This window comes from Stegostoma tigrinum, chromosome 3 (assembly GCF_030684315.1).
Source record: "Stegostoma tigrinum isolate sSteTig4 chromosome 3, sSteTig4.hap1, whole genome shotgun sequence".
Lineage (NCBI taxonomy): Eukaryota > Metazoa > Chordata > Chondrichthyes > Orectolobiformes > Stegostomatidae > Stegostoma > Stegostoma tigrinum.
The window spans coordinates 80,419,257-80,444,513 of NC_081356.1; the positions used below are offsets into that span (position 1 = coordinate 80,419,257).

At 39.7% G+C, this 25,257-nt stretch overlaps 1 protein-coding gene across 2 annotated transcripts in view; it reads right to left on the reverse strand.

Moving 5' to 3' along the window:
* Nucleotides 1-1,453: 1,453 nt before the first annotated feature.
* The window catches only part of man2a1 (mannosidase, alpha, class 2A, member 1), a 163,548-nt gene continuing 139,744 nt past the window's right edge, over nt 1,454-25,257 (reverse strand). For both annotated transcript variants that reach the window (XM_059644699.1, XM_048527297.2), the window contains 5 exons: nt 24,536-24,677; nt 16,355-16,488; nt 13,753-13,953; nt 2,370-2,480; nt 1,454-2,143 (listed from right to left, as the gene is read on the reverse strand). In XM_059644699.1, coding sequence (XP_059500682.1) covers nt 1,991-2,143; nt 2,370-2,480; nt 13,753-13,953; nt 16,355-16,488; nt 24,536-24,677 — 741 coding nt within the window. In that variant the 3' untranslated portion in view covers nt 1,454-1,990. The remainder of the gene's footprint in view (nt 2,144-2,369; nt 2,481-13,752; nt 13,954-16,354; nt 16,489-24,535; nt 24,678-25,257) is intronic.

Sequence of the window (25,257 nt, forward strand, 5' to 3'; positions counted from 1 at the left end):
TTAATCCACATTAAATTTATCAAATCTCCTTTTTTAATCCTCAGAGTACCTCTTCAAACAAAACAGCCAATTACACAAACTACGCATCTTTTACTATTATTTTGTGTTGAACATAATTACTAGTAATAATACTAGCATATGTTGGTAGAAGTAGTTTCAGCAACATACAAGTATAAATGTACAACAGCTCTATTTGAAGGAGAAAAGATCATGCTTGGCGATGTTAGAGGATCTTTGGGTAAATAACATGAATGTAAAAAAATTCTTCTGGTATTGCATTAGGCAAGATCATGCAAGTAACAAAACTCAAAGGGTCACAAAGTACAATTTCATGTAAAATTTTCTAACACATGTATTTGCTTTGGCATTACTGAGAATATGATGAATTGACAGGACTTTCTCTTTTATACCTTACTATTCTAAATCAGTACATTCAAGTGATCATTGGAAAATGGAAAGTAAAAGACAAAAAGATATATCATATAATGGCTCATAGCTTAATTTTTAAAAATTTATGCATATTCAGCCAAATTAGACAATATAAAATTTTTTAGTATCATTTTGATTACCGAGATACACGTTAAATATTCAAAACCTATAGGTAATGCAGAGATGATACAACTCTAGCATTATCTGATTGTAATGGGGAAGGCTGGATAAATTTGTACTCTTCGGTCTTCAAAATAAACTGAAAAAGTAGCTTGTATAAGAATGTGAAACTTAAAATGACAGAGGAAGGATTTTAAGTTCAAAGTGGTGAAACAAAAATTTAGACTGATTTCAGCAACAAAAGAAGTAAATGAATTTCTGGATAGGGTGGGTGAGGCAAGACAGGAGATAATTATCAGCTATGATAACAAAGGGCTTCAAAATTTTTCTTGGAAGTTGATCTAACATGAGTTGAATGACCATTCACATCTGCGTGTACCTTCAACTTTTCTTTTGATGAAATTCAGATTTTAAGGTACAAAATATCCCATTTGGAGATTGGTTTATAAAATATTGGAAAAGAGAACAGTACAAGTATTCAGAGGAAGGGCCACTGGACCCGAAACAGTAACTCTGATGGTTTTTCATAGATGCTGCCAGGCCTGGTGAGCTTTTACAGCAACTTGTTTTTGTTCCTGATTTACAGTATCCACAAGTCTTTTAGTTTTTATTTAGTACAAGTATAATCTGTAATATTATTATAAGGCACAGATCTCAAGTGACAACTTTTGAACAGAACATCTATTCTGGATTGTGTTGCCAGCAGAAAACATGTTGTTTACTAACAAACAAATTTTCTTGTTAGTTGTTCGTGTACATATTGTGGTTGGTTTATCATTATGAACGACTGCTGAAGCATTGCACTTACCCCAACCAAATATACAAGATAGAATTCCGAACAGCTCAAAAATTCTGAATTTCATATTTACAAACATTCCAGTGTTAATTCTGAAATTTCTTATAATTTCAGGCATTATATTGGCTTTTATTCACGATCTCATAAATCACAGAATTTCAGATTTTATGCTTATGAGATTTCACTTTCTCAACAAATCCAATATCTCACATGTAAGAATGTAATACACTTTTGGACATAACCATAACTTAATGTTGGGGATTAGTCATTAAACATAACAAGGAATCAACTGCCCTTATTAATGTAAAGTTTAACTGAATGAAGTTTACACCTTCAGTCCAGTCTCTCAACACTGTTCATCAATTCATTGAAAGACTAACAGTATTTTAAGTTAGGCAGTGTGGCAGATAAATTAAACCTGGAATTACATTATTGTAAGGAAGCAGTTTGTTGTCACTTTATTTTTATTGTTAATTGAAATATTTTTAACCTTTTAGAACTTCGTAAATTTTTCACAAAATTAAATGAAAATATGTTTTCCACGTTGGGCATAAGTTTCTTTTTATGTTCTTGCAGTTATTGCAACTCAACATGTACAATATGATCTTCAAACAGCTCTTTAGAGAACGTCAGTAGGTTACAGGATCATCTTAATTGAATTCTGAATGTACTTATCTCCATTGGATTCAGTTCTATGTCTCTAGTATTATTGTGATTTTGTGTTTCATGCATCAAAGTCAAGGTTGATGGTGTTAGATGTTGAATTCTTACGTCTCTGAAGAGATTGTGCACAGGAATCTGTAAAAAAACAATTCAATAAGTTGAATAGAATTCAAGATACACATAGTTACAAATTTTCATCATAATTGCCACAGGAACAGGGATGTGACATGTAACCCGAATATTTTCCATTGGTGCATTTCTACTTCTTCAATCTGTGGATGAATAGTAGTTAAAATTTTCTGAAATAATGGAAATCTCAATAACCTTTCTAACTGTAGAAACATAACTATTTTAACATTACCTTGCCCCGAGTGGTGGAACAAAATAGCCCAGTATTTTGGTTTGAAAATCGACAATCAAAACCCTTTCTGTGGATGATCAAGGCTGCTTCAACTGATGGAGTCCCATCGACCTGCAATGATATGTCATCATTTTATTGAATCCAATTGTTTGTCCGTGTGACGGTGACAAGAATATTTTGCATTCAGTAAAAATGCTACTTAAAATAGATCAGAATTTTTAATTCTTTAGTATTTACAGTATTCCTTATATATTTAAATTAACTGAACTTGCACACACAAGTAGTTTACCTCCTAAACTTGGGGAATAAAGATAGAGATCACCGAGATATTGCTGATTAAATGTACCCCATCAAAGTGGTTTATTTGGAATACATATTGTTCAACATCAATCCAACAGGCTTAATTCTGGGATTTTTTTCATCTTTCTGACAGGAGATGGCATTGAATGCTAAGTATTTTTCTGTCTTTGTAAAAGCTCTTTAAAACACAAGACAATTTTTTAAAAAGCTACTCCTCCACATACTTGAAAAATCAACTCATCTCATCAATTCCAATCTCAGAAATTGTGGGCAGAAACTTAGGGGGAATGATGGATAGAAGAAGACCGCAGAAGAAGTTGGTGTGAGCCAATAAATGCAGAAGATATTCTGCACCACAGCCATCAAACACCACAGGCAGGCTAAATTAATACAGAGTCTTGTCAGTGCCAGAGCACCATGGTGAGCACAGTTGCATTAAAGAGGGCCATGACAGATTGAAATGTGGATCCAGATAAATAATGGGGCTTTGGATGGGGATGATTTGCCCACCTTAATGATAGATATGCAGAGAGTGAGTTTTAACTTACAGAAGTAAAGAAATGGGGTTACTATCTACTCAGGTGAAGGCTGAGGGAGGTACCCCAATGGTGCTCTTCCCAAAACAACTGCCCTTCCATCCTGCCATTTAATAAACTTAACACAGAAACGAGCTACCCACTCTAGCCTGACTGTCTATGGCCGCCATATTAAGGCAGGCGTATAGTAATTTTAGGGTCAATTGAGCTTCAACAACCTCTGTAATTTTATCCTAGTAAATTAAACTTCATGAATGAGCCTATTTTTCATAAAACAAACTCCTTAATGTTTTTCACAGCTGGACAAATAAATTTTGGTCAAATAACCCACACTAACTTTACGTGTAATTCATCTTATTTTTAACACTACTCTGGGTGTGCAATCTTAAATTGAAATAGACAGATGTGACAATCACGTTTCCATTTTTCAAAAGCAGGCTGCAGATGTAACACCATAATCTCTCAGACTTCCACAATTTCTCACGAACTAAAATTTCAGCCTACTTTCTGACATACTTTCCAGAGGCTATGCTGTGTAAAGCAAGTCTGAGAGGGGTTTCCCAAGTGCAGAAATTATAAAAGTAGCACATGCCACATTGTCTGACAGAGTGGGTACCTGGCCTATGGCCAGGCAGTAGTTGGATGTCAAGTCTCTACACAAAGCAAAGTTAAGATGCTGTTGCGCTTTGATACTACTGTTCACACATTATCATGTGTCAAGTCATGATTACACTGATTAAAACAACTAGTATCACCAAAAAGACGTCATTTGAATGATTTCATAATTTGAAAAGAAAGAGTGAACAGGTTAATTAAGTAATAACTGGGCAGTAAAATTTAAATATCCAGTTGAGAGCCTACTTATGTTCCTATTTCTTACAGTTCCTTCTCTACCCAATAAAAATGCAATGACTTCTCTAAAAATTATCTATTTATTAATGTACATGATGGAAACATTTTTAAGCTCAGAGCCTGTTTAATATAACCACTAACTGTGCAAAACTGTTATCTCCAGTTGGGTCTAGTCTCCAGTTTTAACCTTGTGTATTACAATGTAAGTTCTCATTTGTCATCCATTTTCATCCTTGAATCCTGTTATCAATACAAATTCTTTTTTCCTTCAGCAAGTAAGTAAATTCTTACAACCTAAAGGTCAACATCCTCAATTCATACATACTGCCCTAAACGCTTTGATATTTCTTTACCCCTTTATAGGTGCGGTGCTCAAAACTGAATATGCTCATTGCAAATATGGACTCACTATCTTTCTCCACAAAATCAAAATAAATTGCTTCAAGTCAACTGAAAATGAGAACTAGAGAGACATGTTGATGTGGTAGTAATGCCACTAGACTAGAGATCCAAAAGCCCAGATCAATTTTCTGGGTCCTCAGTTCAGATCTCACCACAGCAGCTGGTGGAATTCAAATTCAAGTATTACAATCCGGAAGAAAAAGTTAGTTTTAATAGTGGTGTGATAAAACTATTATTGCTTGTCATTCAAATCCATCTGGTTCACTAATGTCCTTTAAAGAAGGAAATCTATTATCCATACATGGTTTGGCTGACATATTGATCCCAGACCCACAAAAAATGTGGTTCACTAATAATTCTGACTGTCCTCTGAAAGTGCCTAGACAGCTATTCAGCCAGCAGCAACCACATCCTCTGAGGGAATAAAAAGTTAAATGTGTTAAGAGTTGTATTTGAAATGTAACTGTATATATTAACATTTTTTATTATAGCTCCTCCATGAGGTAAACCTCTTGTGGGCAAAGCAGCAATTTGCAAATATTGCAAACACAAATATTCATGTACAACAAAATAACTCCATCTACTTTTGAAATGACAGCTTTTATGTCTGACCTGCCTCACTCCGACATTTGATAAAATCTGGTGTCATTTCTTAAATGAAATCCTGAAATATTGCCAGAGTTGGAGTCTGTTCTAAGAATGAGGCACACTATGTTTAGGATTGAATAAGTGCTGAAACTGGCAGGGTCAGTTAATTTATTGGACTGATTTTTTTTTGGAATGGAAATCTCACAAGAAGTGCCCCTCTACCCATTCCTTTAAATTAAATGAGAGTTCCCCACACTTCTGACTGGACATTCTGAACATGGTGCCCTCAGAAATGCAGAGATATAGTTTCATTCTGACAGTTTTCTCGTATTGCAGTACTGCTCAGGGGAAAAAAAAGCCATATCCTTTTTCCATAGCAGCCAACTGCTGGATTTCGACATTTAAAAATCCAAAATCACAGACAATCACTTTGACAGCTGACCTTCATCAGCAAGTACGTAAGTGTGAGGCTAGGGTGCTGGGAGGGTAGAGTGCCAGCTGTGTAAAGAATGGGCTGCCAGAAATAGGGCATAAGGTGGTTGGGAAAAATCAGGCCCAGCAGTGGGGAAATATGCATCATTCCTGGTGGTTGTAGAGGCAGATAAAGCCTGCAGTGGAGTAGGAGGGGTTAGGCAAGGGTGGCAGTGGTGGATGGGGAGGTGCAGGGGCTGGGTGGTGGATGGGGAGGTGCAGGGGCTGGGTCTGAGTGGAATCAGGTGGAGCAGGGAAGGAGCCACTGAATCCTGGGAAGGTGGAGGCAAATTGATTCAAGAGTGAGAGGAGGCGGCAACCTGGTTTGAAATAGGGAAATGGGAGATCAGATCCAGAATGAGTGAAGGGTGGGGGATATGGGGATCAGGAATGGGTGAACCCTTCTGTCTTGTTGGAGGTAGTCATTACCTGGCAATTGTGTGGCATGAATGTTACTTGCCACTTTTCAGTTCAAGCCTGGATATTGGCCAGATCTTGCTGAATTTGGACATGGACTTCTTCAGTACGAGCGGTTGTAAGTGGTTTTGAAGAATATGTATCATCAGTGAATATCCCCACTTCTGACTTTATGTTGAAAGGAAGGTCATTGGCAAAGCAGCTACAGATGACTGGGCCAAGAGCACTATCTTGAAGAAATCCTACAGTGGTATCCTGGTGATGAGATAATTGATTTGATTTGATTTCATTGCTCTCTAACAATCAATCAATCTTTTGTGCAAGGTATGACTCCAACCAGCATAGAGGCTAGTGATTTGCGATAGAAAATGAAAAATGAAGCATCTACATGTAGAGTTGCATCATTCTCTTCACTATGTGAACACTATGAACACAGCAAACCAAGCAGCGTCAGAGGAGCAGGAAGGCTGACATTTTGGGCCTAGAACCTTCTTCAGAAAATCTCCTTTGCATCCTCTCTAAAGCTTCCACATCCTTCCTGTACCTGTGTTCAGGTATAGAGAGATCTATACCTGCTACTTCTCCCTCAGATGAAGTGTTGCCAGTAGTTTCTCTTCTCACCAATATTGCTGACAATATTGAAAGTGCTCCTTCTTCCGATGTTGTCTAATCATTTGAAACAATACCACAATGACTGCAGCCACGGCGATGCCCATGTCATACGCTTGAGGTGTTGTGAAATCTTTGTGAATGTCACAAAGTCAAAACTGTTTCACTGCGAAAGGTGATGGAGCATGGAGGCCTAACAGTGCTCTGTGGAGATTTTGCTATGAAGTTAATTTCACGCCTCGATAAGGAGCTTTGGACTATGTAACCTTAATCAGAGTATTGTTACCACCCCAGAGCAGCAAGCCAAATCAAATCACCCTAACCAACATTGGATTCATAACACAATGAAATTAAAGCATTCGATGACCATCAAAATTCCTCAATTGCTCCTAATCAGACTTTACAAATAGCAGATCAAGAACACAGTTTATCATTTTAACAAAAATTAACATTTAATAATAATAATTAACTTTAGTTGGACAAGATGAACAACAATCTAATTAATATCTAAGCCCAATTTTAGATATAAACCCCCACTCTCACGCCGACAGAAAGACAGAGCAGTTAAGGGATAAATTAAAAAGAAAGAAAATAATAGAATCATAATTTGCCAGGTTAATAGCCATTTTAACAGTGAATACCAGGCCTTCATAAAATCCTTTGATGACATGTTGTATTATTGGCGTGTAGAATGCTATATTTTGCGTGATTTCAGAAGGCACCGGTCAATGGAAACGGCTTCTGCAGACCTCTGAAAATTTCTACTTATTTCTAATAAACTGGGGCTCCTTCCTTAGAACCTTCAATAATAAATAACTTGAGAATAATTAGACAGAGCAAAACCAAACAAACAAAAAAACAGCTTTCCACTCTGCAGCTTCTAAAGCAAAACTGTCTTCTGCCCAAAAACCATTGAACATCACAGGCCATATCCCTGCATACTTAGAGTTCAGTGTACAAATTCCTTCCAGTGAGGGTTATGGAATGCATTTCAGAAATGCCAAACTCAGGTCATGCTTTTTAAGTTAGTGTCATATTACATTACTCAGCTAAGGGGGAGATCTTATTCGCCCTCCCGGGGATCATTATGTATTCCTTTGTCTGTCCAACTGTTCTCTCTCTTTAGCCTCTATCCCTACCTATCATTTAACCCTTACCCTTTCCCCTACCCTATCTTTTTCATATAAACTAACACATTTGTAGCCACAGAGATAATGGGAACTGCAGATGCTGGAGATTCCAAGATAATAAAATGTGAGGCTGGATGAACACAGCAGGCCAAGCAGCATCTCAGGAGCACAAAAGCTGACGTTTCGGGCCTAGACCCTTCATCAGAGAGGGGGATGGGGGGAGGGAACTGGAATAAATAGGGAGAGAGGGGGAGGCGGACCGAAGATGGAGAGTAAAGAAGATAGGTGGAGAGAGTGTAGGTGGGGAGGTAGGGAGGGGATAGGTCAGTCCAGGGAAGACGGACAGGTCAAGGAGGTGGGATGAGGTTAGTAGGTAGCTGGGGGTGCGGCTTGGGGTGGGAGGAAGGGATGGGTGAGAGGAAGAACCGGTTAGGGAGGCAGAGACAGGTTGGACTGGTTTTGGGATGCAGTGGGTGGAGGGGAAGAGCTGGGCTGGTTGTGTGGTGCAGTGGGGGGAGGGGATGAACTGGGCTGGTTTAGGGATGCAGTAGGGGAAGGGGAGATTTTGAAACTGGTGAAGTCCACATTGATACCATATGGCTGCAGGGTTCCCAGGCGGAATATGAGTTGCTGTTCCTGCAACCTTCGGGTGGCATCATTGTGGCAGTGCAGGAGGCCCATGATGGACATGTCATCAAGAGAATGGGAGGGGGAGTGGAAATGGTTTGCGGTTGGGAGGTGCAGTTGTTTGTTGCGAACTGAGCGGAGGTGTTCTGCAAAGCGGTCCCCAAGCCTCCGCTTGGTTTCTGCAAAGCGGTCCCCAAGCCTCCGCTTGCATCCCACTGCATCCCAAAACCAGTCCAACCTGTCTCTGCCTCCCTAACCGGTTCTTCCTCTCACCCATCCCTTCCTCCCACCCCAAGCCGCACCCCCAGCTACCTACTAACCTCATCCCACCTCCTTGACCTGTCCGTCTTCCCTGGACTGACCTATCCCCTCCCTACCTCCCCACCTACACTCTCTCCACCTATCTTCTTTACTCTCCATCTTCGGTCCGCCTCCCCCTCTCTCCCTATTTATTCCAGTTCCCTCCCCCCATCCCCCTCTCTGATGAAGGGTCTAGGCCCGAAACGTCAGCTTTTGTGCTCCTGAGATGCTGCTTGGCCTGCTGTGTTCATCCAGCCTCACATTTTATTACATTTGTAGCCACCATCAGACTGAAGTAGGGTCACTTGAACCGAAACACTAACCCTGATTTCTGTCCACAGATACTGTCAGACCTGCTGAGATTTTCAAAGACATTCTACCCAGAATTATAATTTGGAATATCCTTTATTGTCATGGGTACTCAAGTACAGAGTACAGGAGTACATTGAAAAGTTTACTATATCACCCAATATGGAGCCATCTTAGATACAAAGTAATGAGGTATAGATCTTGTACAAAATACAGAAATAAAGTGAAAAAGAAAGGAAAAAAAAGTTACATCTCTTACATAACAAGGTGTAGAGCTGGATGAACACAGCAGGCCAGGCAGCATCAGAGAAGCAGGAAAGCTGACGTTTCAGGTCGAGACCTTTCTTCAGAGATAGTAGGAACTGCAGATGCTGGAGAATCTGAGATAACAAGGTGTAGAGCTGGACAAACACAACAGGCCAAGTAGCATCAGAGGAGCAGGAAGGCTGATGTTTCGGGCCTAGACCCTTCTTCAGAAAACAGAGGAATCTTGGGGGCCATGTCCATAGGTCCCTTAAAGTTGCCACCCAAGTTGATAGGGTTGTTAAGAAGGCATTTGGTGTGTTGGTTTTCGTTGGCAGGGGAGTTGGGTATAAGAGCCACAAGGTCATACTGCAGCTTTATAAAACCTGGTTAGACCACACTTTGAACATTGTGTTCAGTTATGGCTGCCTCATTACAGGAAGGATATGGAAGCTTTAGAGAGGATGCAAAGGAGATTTAGGAGATTTTCTGAAGAAGGTTCTACGCCCAAAATGTCAGCCTTCCTGCTCCTCTGATGCTGCTTGGTTTGCTGTGTTCATCCAGCTCTACACCTTGTTATCTCATCCTCCTTCAGAGATGTTGTGCCAACCCATTATCCTACTCTAAGATCAAACCCTGAAAACCCTACATTTTACTATCATCCATGTGCCTACCCGCGAGTCACTTAAATGTCCCTAATGTATCTGATTCCATTACTACCGCCAGCAGTGCATTTCATGCACCCACTACTCTCTGTAAAGAACCGACCTCTGACATCTCCCCTTTACCTCCCTCCAACTGCCTTAAAATGATGCCTCCCCATTACAGTCATTTCCGCCCAGGGAAAAAGTCTCTGGCTATCCACTCTATCCTTGCCTCTCATTATCTTGTACACCTCTATCAAGTCACTTCTCCCCCTTCTTCACTGCAATGAGAAAAGCCCTAGCTCCCTCAACCTTTCCTCTTAAGACCTGCTCTCCAATCCAGGCAGCATCCTGGTAAATCTCCTTTGCATCCTCTCTAAAGCTTCCACATCCTTCCTATAATGGGGCAACCAAAACTGAACACAATATTCCAAGTGTGGTCTACCCAGGTTTTACAGAGCTGCAGTATAACCTCATGGCTCTTATACCCAACTCCCCTGCCAATGAAAGCCAACACACCATATGCCTTCTTAACAACCCTATCAACTTGGGTGGCAACTTTAAGGGATCTATGGACATGGACCCCAAGATTCCTCTGATCCTCCACACTGCCAAGAATCCTACCATTAACCCTGTATTCTGCATTCAAATACGACCTTTCAAAATTAATCACTTCACACTTTTCCAGATTGAATTCCATCTGCCACTTCTTTGCCCAGCTCTGCATCTTGTCAATGCCCTGCTGCAACCTACAACAGCCCTCCACACTATCCACAACTCCACCATAATTCATGTCATTGGCAAACTTACTAAACCAACCTTCCACTTCCCATCTAAGTCATTTACAAAGATCACAAAGGGTAGAGGTCCCAGAACAGATCCTTGCAGAACACCACTGGTCACCGAGCTCCAGGCTGAATACTTTCCATTTACACCACCTTCTGTCTTCTATTGGACAGCTAATTCTGTATCCACACAGCCAAATTTCCCTGAATCCCATGCCTCCTTACTTTCTGAATGAGCCTACCATGGGGAACTTTATCAAACATCTTACTAAAATCCATATATGCTACATCCGTTGCTCTACCTTCATCAATGTGTTTTGCCATATCCTCAAAGAATTCAATAAGGCTTGAGGCATGACCTGACCCTCCCAAAGCCATGCTGACCATTTCTAATCAAACTGTACTTTTCCAAATAATCAAAAATGCTATCTCTCAGAACCCTCCCCAATAATTTGCCCACCACAGTAGAAAGACTGACTGGTCTGTAATTCCCACGATTATCCCTTTTCGCTTTCATGAACAAGGGAATAATATTTACCACCCTCCAATCATCTGGTACTACTCCAGTGGACAGTGAGGACACAAAGATCATCGCAAAAGGCACAGCAATCTCTTCCCTCGTGTCACATTCAACCTTGGGTATATACCGTATGGCCCAGGGAACTTATTTATCCTCATGTTTTTCAATATTTCTAGCACATCCTCCTTCTTAACACAACCTGTTCGAGCATATAAGCCTGTTTCATGCTGTCCTCACAAACATCAAGGTCCCTCTCTCTGGTGAATACTGAAACAAAGTATTCATTAAGGACCTCTTCTGACTTCATGTACTTAGTTCCCTCCACTATTCCTGATTGGCCCTACCCTCACTCTGACCATCCTTTTGTTCCTCACTGAAGTATAGAATAACCGCCAAGGTTTTTCATATCCCCTTCTAACTCTTCTAAGTCTATTCTTCATTTCCTTTTTGGCTATCTTGTAATCCTCTCGAGCCCTGTCCAATCCTTGCTTCCTCAATCTTAAGTAAGCTTCCTCTTTTTCTTGAATAGATGGTCCACATGTCTTGTCATCCAAGGTTCCTTCACCTTACCATCCCTTCCTTGCCTCAGTGGGACAAACCTATCCAGGGCTCGTAGCAAGTGCTTCCTAAACAACCTCCATATTCCTGTTGTGCATTTTCCTGAGAACATCCGTTCCCAATTTACGCTCCATAGTTCTTGCTTAGTATCATTGTAATTCCTCCTCCCCCAATTAAAAGCTTTCCCATACTGTCTGCTCATACCCCTCTCTGTAACTATCATAAAGATCAGGGAGTTGTGATCACTATCACTGAAATGCTCTCCCACCGAGAGATCTGACACCTGGCCTGGATCATTGCCAAGCACTGAATCTATTATGGCCTCCCATCTAGTCAGCCTATCTACATAGTGAGTCAGATATCCTTCTTGGACACACCTGACAAAATCTGCTCCATCCAAACTGTTTGCACTTAGGAGATTCCTGTCAATATGAGGGAAGTTGAAGGTACCCATGACAACAGCCCTGTTACTCTGCACCTTCCCAAAATCTGCCTCCCAATCTGTTCCTCAGTTGTTGCTATTGGGGGGATCTATAGAAAACTCCCAATAAAGTGACTGCTCCTTTCCTGTTTCTTACTTCCACGCATACTGACTCAGTAGACAAACCTTCCTCAACAACTTCCCTTTCTGCAGCTATGATATCATCCCTGGTTAACAATGCCACCCTCCCACCTCTTTTACCTGCCTCCTCATTTCTTTTGAAACATCTAAACCCCGGAACATCCAACAACCATTCCTGCCCCTGTGTTATGCAAGTCTCCATAATGGCCACAACATCATAATACATCCAAGTACTGATCCATGCCCTAAGTTCATCACCCTTATTCCTGACACTTCTTGTGTTAAAATAGACACACTTCAACCCATTGCACTGACTGAAACTTTTCCCTATCAACTGTCTATCCTTCCTCACAGACTCTCTGCATGCTGTATCTGCCTGTATACCAGCTACCCCATCCTCTGATCCATAGCTGCGGTTCCCATCCCCCTGCCAAACTAGTTTAAACCCTCCCAAAAAGCTCTAGCAAACATCCCACCCAGGATATTGGTGTACCTTCAAGTTCAGGTTCAACCTGTCCTTCAAGTACAGGTCCCATCTTCCCCAGAAGGTATCCCAATGATCCACATATCTGAAGCCCTCCCTCCTACACCAGCTCTGTAGCCAGGTGTTCAGCTGCACTTTTCTCTCTATTACTAGTCACACTAGCCCATGGCACCAGTAGTAATCCTGAGATTACTACTCTGCTCATCCTACCTTTGAGCTTCCAACCTAACTCCCTTTATTCACTTTTAAGGACCTCGTGCCTTTTCCTCGTTATGTCACTGGTACCAATGTGTACCATGGCTTCTGGCTGCTCACCCTCCCCCCTTAAGAATCCTGTAGACTCGATCCAAGACATTCCTGACCCTGGCATCCGGGAGGCAGCATACCCATCTGGGAGTCTCACTCAGGGCCACAGAATCTCCTGTCCATTCCCCTAACCATTGAATCTCCCATCACTATCACTCTCCTATTCTCCCCCATTCCCTTTTGAGCCACAGAGACATGCTCAGTGCTAGATACCTGGCCGCTATGGCTTTCCCCGGTAGGTCATCCCCTAGTAATGAAAATATGCTCAAGCCTTGCACATTTTCTGAACTTCCCAGAAGTTTGGGGACCCCATAATTCCCCACTGCTTTCTCCAAAGCAATGTTTAAAGTCGACTTGCCAAACAATATCATTTGAAATTTGTATTTTTCTGTTTGTCCTGATGACAGCAAAATCAAAAGCTTTGGCAATGTTTTAGCAATATTCATGCTTTGACTCAGTTCAATAATATTATCAACCAGTACGAAAGTGCTACTTCTCTGACTTGAACTAATTTCTCAGGATTCAGTTTATCTTTCTTTTCAGCAATAATAAAATTCTTTATTAACAAGCAACTGTTTCATATTTTCCTCTCAAATATGCCAGGTAGCACAGGTATTGTTGCCACAGGTGCTTATACATGAGTTTTCTGTGGATGCATTCAAGATACCAAAAAAATATAAAATGATTCATCATTCAAATATTATCAGTACTTTGAAGTATACAAAAAACATCAGCCTTACCTTTCCTTCTATAGTTCTCAGGTTAAGTATATGCATGTCACATGGCATGGATGACATAAGGGGGCTGTATAGGTTCAGTAGTGGAGGAACTTCATCAACGTTCAGGTTCACAACCATTGGAAAAATTGGATGATTCAGATAGGAACATATTTTGTGGCTCAACAAGGAACGATAATTCACTGCCTTATTACTTCCATCATGCTTTAAGATAAATTGCATTGTATGAAAAAATGAACAGCATATTCAAGCCACAATCTCAACAAGCAAAATAAAAGGAACATCACTGTATTTACATGGAATATTTACTTGGAATTTGAAATTCTTAGATCAGCAAACACTAGGGGAGGCAGAGGTATTGTTGGTCATATCACTGGTCAAGTAATCTAGATTCCCAGGCTAATGTTCTGGGGACATGGATTTTAATTATGTCATGGCAGCTTTAATTGAAATCTACAATTAAAAGCTGGCCTTTATCTTAGAGAAACTGTCTTAAAAACTTAACTGGTTCACAATTTCCCTTTAGGGAAGGAAATCTGCCATCCGTACCTGATCTGGCCTGCATGTGATTCCAGACCTACAGTAATGTGGCTGACTCTTAACTGTTCTCCAAAATGCCCTAGCCAGCCACTAAGGGAAAATTAGGGATGGGCAAAAAACACGTCTGTCCAGCGATGCCCATATTCCATGAATGAATTGAAAAGAAGAGAAACTGTGCAAATATCTAAAAAGCTGCTTTTACCATTTGTCAAGGGGTTCCATGTATCTGCTGTAAAAGTACTCAAGCGAATCAGGAGACCCTTTCAAAAATTCAAGTGCAAATAAATTGTAGCTACAATCAAAAGGGAAGCTTTAGCATAGCAGAAACCCACAACATTATGCAGTATTATATATATTCAAGTAAATTAAGATTCCTGAGCTCTTCTGTTACTTGGTTTGGTTTGCACTTACTTGTTTGTAGCATTATTGTTGTGTGAGATATTTAAAGAAGATGATTGATTGTGTTAATTGCAAAATAGGTAACTAAATTTAAAGTCAATACAAAAGGAGAAAAGGACATTTTTAAAAAATTAAATCATAAAAGTGGAAATACAGTCAAACAGCATCTTAAATGATTTTTCAAAATATAACCTTATTAAAAATTGATGAAAGGAATGAAATTGATTGACTCAATATACTAATTCATATTTCCATCTAAACGTTGCCTAGGCACATAAACACAAGGCTTTAACTATGTGTAAAGATTGTTTCACCAAACTGAATTGAAGATACTAAAAAATGTACACCTTTCACACGTGGATAAGCACACGATCTTGATGGAAATCTGCCTCAGGAGTAACAACAACTTCCCCTGAAAGAAGCATTCCCACCTGGCCATACATTCTTCAACTCACGTCCCCCAGTCTATTACAGTGGCAATGCTGCACTCATTACCAAATTATAGCTTGGCCTGTCCCTATTTCTTCTGAAACTTTCTTCTTGTTTACACTTATCACTATGTTCCATTCCTTTCACCCCATATTTAAAATCTTCATTTTCTGCCATAAATACCCGAGTACCATAATAATATTTCAACAAAATGTCTTCAGTTCTTTCCTTCTTCAGCCTTTGCACCAGGTGATTGTTTATCCTCAGTGATTTCAGTCTACATCACAATTCATTGGGCTTTCTCTCTTCAGTTCAAAGCCCTTCTATCTTACTTTAACCTCTTTGTCTCAACTCTCTAACACACATTCATTGCCACCTCATTCACCTTGACACCTCGTGTGACGTTGCTACTCCAACAAGTTGATCACATGGAATGATTTCAGTTCACTTCCATGTATCATTCTGATCTGATTGTGGTCTCAATTCCATATGCCTATCTAATCTTGATAACCATTGATTCTCTTATTAGACAAAAATATATCCATATCTGCCTTGAAAGTATTCAATGACTTTGCCTTCACCATTCTCTGAGGAAGAGAGTTCCAAACACTCTCAAACTTCTGACAGAAAATAATTCCCCTCCACATCTTCAGCTGAAATTGGAGACCATTTATTCTAAAACTATGCTGATTTCTTCCCTTTCTTAAGTTCAACAGAGGACAAGGTGTAATGCAGCATGGCCAACTGCAAGTAACCCTCCAATAAATGTCAGCTCTCTCAGAGACCGAAAAACAGATGGAAATCAGATTGGTGCCCACCTCTCTTACAATTTACTATCTGAATTCTTTCAATCAAACTTCTGACCCCCCTCAGTATTAAAGAGCTATGAACCAAAACGACAGGTAACATTTTCTGTGAGGTGAAAAGATTGCATGATCACTTATTCTCTTCCAGGTGGTCCATGTAACTTTCAACATGTAAAACCACACCATTCTTTTCCAACTCAATTTCTATGTTGGCTAGTTCCGAAATGGTTTCTCCTTCAATCCCTGCAATAATTTACCCATCATTATAAGATGTACAAGCATAAAACTCATGAAATTTAATGATTTAAATATATGTATCTGATTCTATCATTTCTAATTGGCTTTAAATAAAAAAAATGTTTCCAATAATACTTAGTTCTTAGTTTGTCTTATTTAGAAAATAAATTCTGGCATTGCATAATTAGTCTTACCACATCAACTCCAATTCGTTTCTCCAACAAAACTCTGAACAAATTGGCTGTAATTTTATTGTCCTTGAGACCTTGGCCAAGTCCACGGTTATCGTCTTGCATCAGTCTGCGATCCAATATAACTTCCAGCTGGCCTGTTAAGTAAATTGCATGATTTAACTTACCACTGCTTTTAATCTTTTCATGGATTCTAATAAAACAAATGTATTTAATAACCCTTTGGACATCAAGGGGCCAATACATACTAATTATTATGCTCAAATCACGTTGAACAAAATGTGAAAGTTGGCATATAAGATGGAATTTGGCGAAGTGTATGTACTGAATTCTTTAATTATTAACTCCGCAAACTTTTCCAAGTGGATTACTTAAATAATACCTACAATACAAGTGGCACTTTACATTCACAATATTTACACTTGTTCTACTGATCATGTGTCTGAATGAAAGCATGTTGAGTCAACTTCAATCCGCACTCTATTCCTCTCCATCCACAAAAATGGTATGTTGAACAGACAAACATATCATACTGGATAGTTCTCCTGTTGGGTAAAGTTGCAATTGATAGGCCTGGACCAGAGGCCAGTGAGCAAGTTTCCATTAATTCTAATTGATGGTGCCTGGGAATTAAGGAGTGGTTTGAAAATTAATCTAAATGAGTGTAAAACAGCCTTGCTTCCATTTGCATCCATGAAATATTGAATTCCTAAGTCAGCATCAAATCCATATTCAGAAGTTGGTAGAGGAGTCTTTCAGGTCATCAGAAGAAATATCTGTGGAAATGTTTACACACATCTGTTCTGCTTTGGCCCTATCATTCAGTCTTTTTTAAATAAAAAAAAAAATTGTCTGTTTCTTGCACTGGAGCAGTTCACCCAAGCCCTGCCAACTTTCACACCCATTGTGCAGCAAATACCTTACGGAAGTGAAAGAATACAACTGCCTCCAAAGGTTATCATCCCAATTGATGTTAATGTTGTAACATGCCAGATCCCAGAGTGAAACCTAAACTCTAATATTATTTCCGTTTTATAAAGCTGTGGAGGCCAGTTACTGCATTCCTAAGAGTCTGTCACTGTACATTAACACAAAAAGCAATTCATTATTCAATACTAAAATCATGAATTATTATACTGTGGACAAAAGGGTTGCAAAGACTTATTACGAACAACAGAAAAAAAAATTCAAACTCTCAGTATTCCTTATATCATAGCAATATGCTCACAAACATTAAAACTCCAGTGAAGACTTACCACTGTCCCCACATCAAGGCTTCTTACTGAAGCTGACATAATTGCAGCTGGTTTCCTTCCAGTGAATTTCAGTGTGTTCACTAGGTGCTTCTTCTACAATGGCTATTTCCCCAACACATCAAAAATGAACTGCAAACTGAACTCATAATAACATTCACTTCAGAGTAAACACATTAGTTCCCGAAGTTCAATTCCCAGCAGTCTTATAGGATTTCTTGCGATAGAGTTTAATATACTCTACTTTCTGGTGTACGCAGTTACACTGATTCTGTTTCTGTGTGCCACAGAACCACTGTTGCGAGGCAAATGATGTAGTTTCTGGGTAAAAAATCACTGGCAGTATGATATGGTCTGAGTATTCCTTACATATTAGTCCTTATTAATCACGAAGACTCAGTTCTTATTGATACAGCTGTCTTGAAGGTTATTAACAACACCAACTACTTGCACTGCTGTAATAAATATAAATAACTAAATATAAATTTCAATTTACTGGGTTCTGTTTTTACTGACTGCATACTGAAAAAAATAAAGTAATTGCAATCAGGTTCTTATGATTATTACCTTTAGTGCTGCTCCTACTGTAACTCCTGACAATGAAGGTGAGGAGGGGTAGCTTTATACTACAACATTACATATCATGTCATGAGTCTTAAAGGTATGATGCCTGTCAGGTGTGGGTTCTGTGTAATGATGCAACATCTGCCTCTTCTTTTAAAGAATAGGAACCCTATTACAATAGACACATACAATGATGCATATAGATACATTCTCAATGTATTAAGAGAATGCCTTGGCAAACATGACGGGTCTCATGCAGCACAGAAAAAGGCCCTTCAGCCCATTGAGTTGCCAGTCAAAAATCACCATCTAACTATTCTAATCCAATTTTTCAGTGCTTGGTCAACAGCCTTGTACTCCTTGGCATCGCAAATGCGCAACAAAATACTTCTTACATGTTGACGGTTTATTCCTCTACCACCCTTGTAGGCATTCAGTTGCAGATTCTCACCGCCTTCTGAGTAAAAAACATTTTCCTCTCATCCCCTCTGAGCATCCTGCCCCTTAGCTTAAATCTATGCCCCCTAGATACTGACCCCTCCACCACAGGGAATTGTCCATTCCTGCCTATCCAGTGTACACCCCTCATAATTTTACACATCTTAATCATGTATCCGCCTTCCTCAGTCTCTTCTGTTCCAAGGAAAATAACTCCAGTCTATCTAACTTCTGTTATAACAAAAATTCAACAGCCCAGGCAACATCATAATAAATTTCCTCCACAGCCTCTCCACATATCACATTCCTCCTATAATGTGAATTTAGAATTTCACACACTACTTTAGCTGTGGCCTAACCAAAGTTTTATCCAGTTCCAACTGAACCTCCCTGCTCTTAAACTCTAAACCTCAGCTAATATGCATTCCTAAACACTTAAACTACCTGTTCTACAACACTAAGGGATCGGTGTACATGCACACAGAAGTATGCCACCCGGCTCTTGGAGACTGCTCTACAATTTAATAGGATCACGGCTGATCATCCAACTCATTACCTTGCTCCCGTTTTCTCACCATACCCTTTGATCCCTTCAGCCCTAAGAACTATATCCAACAACTTCTTGAAAACTTTCAACATATTGGCCTCGACTGCTTTCTTTGACAGAGAATTCTACAGGTTCTTCTCTCTGAGTGAAGAAATTTCTCCTTATCTCAGTTCTAAGTGGCTTACCCATATCCTTAGATGCGACCCCTGTTTTTGCACTCCCCAGTTACTGGGAAAATCCTTCTTGCATTTCCCCTTGTCTACTCCTGTTAGAATGTTTTGAGCTCCTATGAGATTCCCCTCTCGCTCTTCTAAATTCCAGTCAACATGACCCTAACGGATCTAGTCTTTCTTCACATGCCAATTCAACAAGCAGTTCAGCCATGAGTTTATTAAACGGCTGAGCAGGCTTGAACGGCTAAATGGTCTTCTACTCCTCCTTGTTCATTTGCTCATACATGCATTCAATAATACCCACTTGTTGATCCAAAGGAATAATGTTGTTCTTAACGGGATTTGAAAGTCAGCTAAAAGTAACTGGAACTGACCATTCTGGAGTCTATTTGGTTATGTGTTTCTAAATTGTACCACTGTATATTCACAAGCTTGTTGAATAGATATGTGTAAAATAGCTGTGTTCCAAAAACTAAAGCAAGAGTTTTCCTTTTAGTGTTGCTGTACTGAGCTTGCCTAAAGCCCTTGGGATCAAACACAATATGCTTGCATCTAATTCCAATGTGGTAAGGTTGTGGGGATTATTATATTAAAGTACATACTTCCTGCATGATAAAGCATTTTTGAGACATTGAAAAATATGTCGGTGATCTTCCTCTCATGTATATGGTGAATGAAGAGCCCAAAGAGGAGAGACATTGGTTGTAAAATTCAGAATATATGGATATAAAAAGTTGAAACTGTTTTGTGATGTCGGCATTTTCCGTACATCATCTATTTGGCAGGATTAGGTACAATATCAATTGATGGGTTGATTGACCCAAACAAATTAATTTGGCTCATGATATATTAATCTGACATATTTACTGTTGCAAACAAGGCCACTTTTCCCTGCCACTGCCATGACCTGATGGAAATCATAAGATCTAGGAGAAGTAGGCTCCTCAGCCATCGAATCTGCTATTTGATGAGATCACGGTGATCTGATAATCCTTATGAATTCTGATGATCTGACAAATTCACTGCGGAGCATCAGTGTTGCTCAGCAAGTCATGGATAGCAAGTTCATTCTGCAGGTGCATTTCGAAAAGACAGAAAACATAAGAGCAACCACCAGGCACAGTAGAGGAAGACAAGTAGTGCTGGAGTGTCCTTTTGGCCATCACGCTTTTTAACAGATTGACTGTTTTTGTATACTGTTAAGGATATGACTTTGCAGAGGAAAGCAGTGGCAGCCAAATGGCTGGAGAGATGTTGCAGGAGGGAGGACTTTAGATTTCTGGGACACTGGAACTATTTTGGAGGATGGTTGGGCCTGTACAAGGCAGATGGGTTGCACCTAAACTAGAATAGGACCAGCATCCTTATGTGGAGATTTGCTGGTGCTATTGGGGAAGGTTTAAACTAATTTGGCAGCCAGGTGGGATCCAGACAGAACATTCAGCATGGAAGATGAATTGCCAAAACTAGAAGTAAAAGCAAGTGGGTCAGGAAGGCACAGACATTATAGACCAGCTAAGGCACAAGGAAGTTTGGCAAAGTCAAATATTTATATTAATGCAAGGAATCTGACAAACAAGGCAGATGAATTGAGGGCACAAAGTAGAACATGGGGCTATGATGTCATGGTTGAGACAGGCAGGATTGGCAGCTCAATGTTCCTGGATACAGGGTCTTCAAGTGAGATAGGGAAGGAGGTAAAAGAGAGGGAACTGTTGCAATTTTGATCAGGGAATCAATTATATCTGTAAGAAGGCGTGACATTTTAGAAGACCCCTCCAATGAAACCATATAGGGAGAACTAATAAACCAAAAAAGAGCAATCACATTGCTGGGCACATACTATAGGTCACCTGCCAGTCCTAGAGAAAGAGAAGAGCAAATTTCAGGGAAGTATAAAAGTAGTAGGTTAGTGATACTGATATGGTTGACAGGAAGGAATGTTTCCTCTTCATGGAGGGATCAGTGACAGGGGGTACAGATTTAAGGTAAGGAGCAGAAGGTTTAGAGGAAATGTGATGAAAAACCTTTTCATCCAGCGGTGCCTGTAAGGATGGCAGGGGAAGAGATCCTCATAAATTTTAAGCATTTAGATGTGCACTTCCAATGTCAAGGCGTACAAGGCCATTGGCCAAGTGCTCATAAATGGAATTAGAATATAGTTGGTGTTTTGACCAATGCAGACATGACGTGCTGAAAGGCCAATTTTTCTGTGCTGTAGATCTCTATGGTCTATGCTCAGCACCACTTTCCTGTTTTATCCACATAATCTTTGATTCTCTTACTGATTAAAACTATCTATTTCATCCTTGAAAAACTTAACAACCAACCTCAACAGATCTCTTCCAAACTCACAACCACTCTCTTCTAAAAGTGCAAGGTTAACATATACATAGGAACACCACCACCTATGAGTTCCATCCAAGCCACATGCCATCCTGACTTGGATACATGTTGTCATGTTGCAAACTCAAAATCATGGATTTCTGTCCCCAGCTGTACTGCAGATGTATCTACTTTAAATGGCAACTTTCCCCTATCTTCTCAATGGCAATTAGCATGGACAATAAGTGCTGGCCCAGCCAGTGCAGCCCATATACCCTGAATGAATTATTTAAAAATTCAAACAATAATTAATATTTTCACATATTCTCAGTCTGTCGTAATCTTGAAAAACTCTATCAAATGTCCAATCAATCTCCTTTGCTCCAAATAGAACACCCCTACCATTTCCAATCTAATATTATAAGAAAAATTCCTAAAATAATTCTGGTAAATATCCTGAGAAACCTCACAAAGGCTTTGCATTCTCTGTAAAATGTAGGAACTAAAGCTGGGCACAATATGCTACTTGGGCCCTAACCAGAGTTTAATTTAGGTTCATCATAACTTCCCTGATCTTGTACTCAACTCATCTATTTATGAAGACTAATATTTCACATGTTTTTTCAACCGTTCTCCCAATATGTTCCAGCACCTTCAAAGATCAATATATATGCACTCCAAGGTCCCTCTGTTCCTGCACGCCCAGTAGCATCTAAGTAATTTAATTTTAGCAAAAACAGCAGTAGTCCTAATACTGACTTGGGAAGAACCAGTGTCTACCATGCATCCGCTAGAAAAAAAAATGAATCATCTAACATGACTCTCTCCTTTTTAAATTCTATTCAATTGCTCACTGGCTATTCCACTCACTAAGCCATGGTTCTAATAACCAGCTTTTATGAGCTACTTTGTCAAATTCTGTCTTAAAATCCAGACAGATAACATCCATTGCATTCCCTATATCAACATTCTCTATTACTTCTTCACAAAGAACAGGTGGCATAACTACTCTGAGCATAGCCAGGCTTTACAGTACCACCACCTCCTTAATTTTCACACTATCCCTTGCATCCACTATCACCAAATATAACAATATTTTACAAGATGCATCTTACTTGCTATTTACATGCTTAGTAGATTTTTGTATCCCTTTATATGTTGATGACTGTTCTATTCTCATCACCTCTTCTTGCCAGTCTTAGTTTCCTATTCACCTCCCCTTTCAATCTGATCAACTTAATTCCCACTTACATCACACACCTGCCTGGTAAACAAGGTTCTAGATTTTCATGGGGTCTCTGGAGCACATTCAAAATGATGGAAAGACCCTGGATCCAGAGGACCTGCCACATACCTGGCAGAAGCCATTTTTGCTGGGGTTGGGGGGAACATACAGGTGGAAGAGGGATGGGATTTGACTCACCTACATTACCATCTTGGTCAAGAGTCGCAAGAATAGTTCCATCAGCCACAGATCAATTAGTTCAATACAGATAAGTAAGAAAACTTTCACAAATACTCCATAAGATAAAATGGCCTGTTATTCAGACAAATTTTCACTAATGAAGGAAAACCAGCACAGATCTGTTAAGGGCAAATCCTGTTTAAGTAATCTGCTTGAGTTTTCTAATGAGATAGCAGGTGAGGTTGATGAGGTTAATCTAGTTGATGTGCATATATAGACTTCCAAAAAACATCTGTCAAAAGTATCATTTAACAACCTTGTCCACAATATTAGAGTCCATAGAATGGGAAGGACAGCAGCTACAAGAATATAGAGTTGGCTGAGTGTTGGAGATAAAATGGTAATGGTCCATTTTAAGTCAGGTTGAATGATGATAATCAGGATCTCCAAGGGTTGGCATTAAAACATAATTATATGTTAGGGACCTAGACTTGGGTACAGATCAGATCACCAGAAATGGAACAGGAGTAGGCCAATCAGTCCCTTGAGCTGCTCCGCTGTTGTGCAGGATCATGACTGATCAGACATTCCCCATATCACTTCCCTACGTTTTCCTCGTAACGTTTGATTCTACTTTTGATCAAGAATCTAACTATTTTAGTCTTAAATAAGCAGAAGGACACTGCCCCCTCACAGTTCTCTGTGGGTAGGAGTTCCAAAGAGGGTCTACCCTCGCAGAAGAAATTCTTCCTCACATCAGTTTTAAATTGGTGTCCCTTTATTGAGATTTCGCCCTCTGATCCTAGACCCTCCCATCCGTTGAAACATGAAATTCTCAGCATTCACCCCGTCACACCCCTTAAGAATCCTATACATTGCAAGTATATCACTTCCCATTTCTCTAAATTCCAGCGAGTAGATCCCAACCTGTTTAGCCTTTGCTCCTACCAGGAATTACCTTGTCAACCTCTGAACCATCACAAATGAAAAGCCATCTTTCGTTAAATAAGGGGACCAAAACTGCTCAAAGTACTCTAGATTTGGTCTCACCAGCACCTTATGCAGATGCAGTAAGAATTCCCTACTCTTATACTCCAACCTCCTTGAAATAAGGGTCAACATTCCACCTGCGTTCCTGATTACTAATTGCACTGTTTGCTGGCTTTGTGTTTCATGCACAAGTAGACCCCCTCCACACCCCAACAAGTCCCACTGTGTTGCAGCTTTCTGTTATTTGTCTCCATTTAAATACTACTCTGTTCTTTTGTTTGTTCTCCCTTCCAAAATGAACAGGGCACAAATTTTAAAAAATTCCAGATGACATAAAATCTGAAAATGCTGTGAAGTGTGGGAAGAGAGATATGAAGTTAACCGCGCATAGGTAGACTGTTGGGAAGGGGTACAAGTGGCAGATAAAATTTAGTGCAGTTATGTGATGATAGTCATTTTAGTATGATGAGGAAAGAAAAGTAAACATACCACTCTTTAGACTAGCGACTCCCAAAGACTGAGCTGAGTGCAGGGTCAAACGAACATCATTGTCCTGAATATATGCTGTTGTCGTCAGAGGATAAAAGTTAGCTTGAAGAGGCAATTTGCTTAAAGTTTGCCTTGGCTGTATCTAGAATCATAAGTTGAACTTAATTAGCTTTAAGTACATTTTAAAATACGCTTCAAATGCTGAATGAATAATTTATTAGTAAATAAATGCCTGGAGAGATTTTTTTTGATGAAAAAGTTCAAGGGCAAAAGTTTGTAGATGTCATAGCAACAGTGATAACAATGGGTGTTTGCTTCAGTGAAAACTGAAATTCAGGGACTAAATATTTACATAAGCTACAACTTTCTCAAAGTAGAAATTCAGTTCCTGTTCCAGCTAAAGCAAAAATAAGAACCAAAAATACTGCTGATGCTATAAATCAGGGACAAAAACAGAAGTTGCTGGAAAAACTCAGCAGGTCTGCAGAATCCGTGAAGAAAAAAAATTAGAGTTAACGTTTCGGGTCTGATGATCTTCTTCAAAAACCAAAAATAAGGTTCTGATGCTTCTTTAGAAACAAGAATTGTGTATCCTTTACAGGAAGACAGTCTACATATTCTCCCAAACCAATAAAGGATACTTTTGCTTTGAATTTCATTGTGATTTCTTCTGCTGTAGGGTTCAATTGAGGTTTGACACAAATCTCATACAAGCTGAGTTG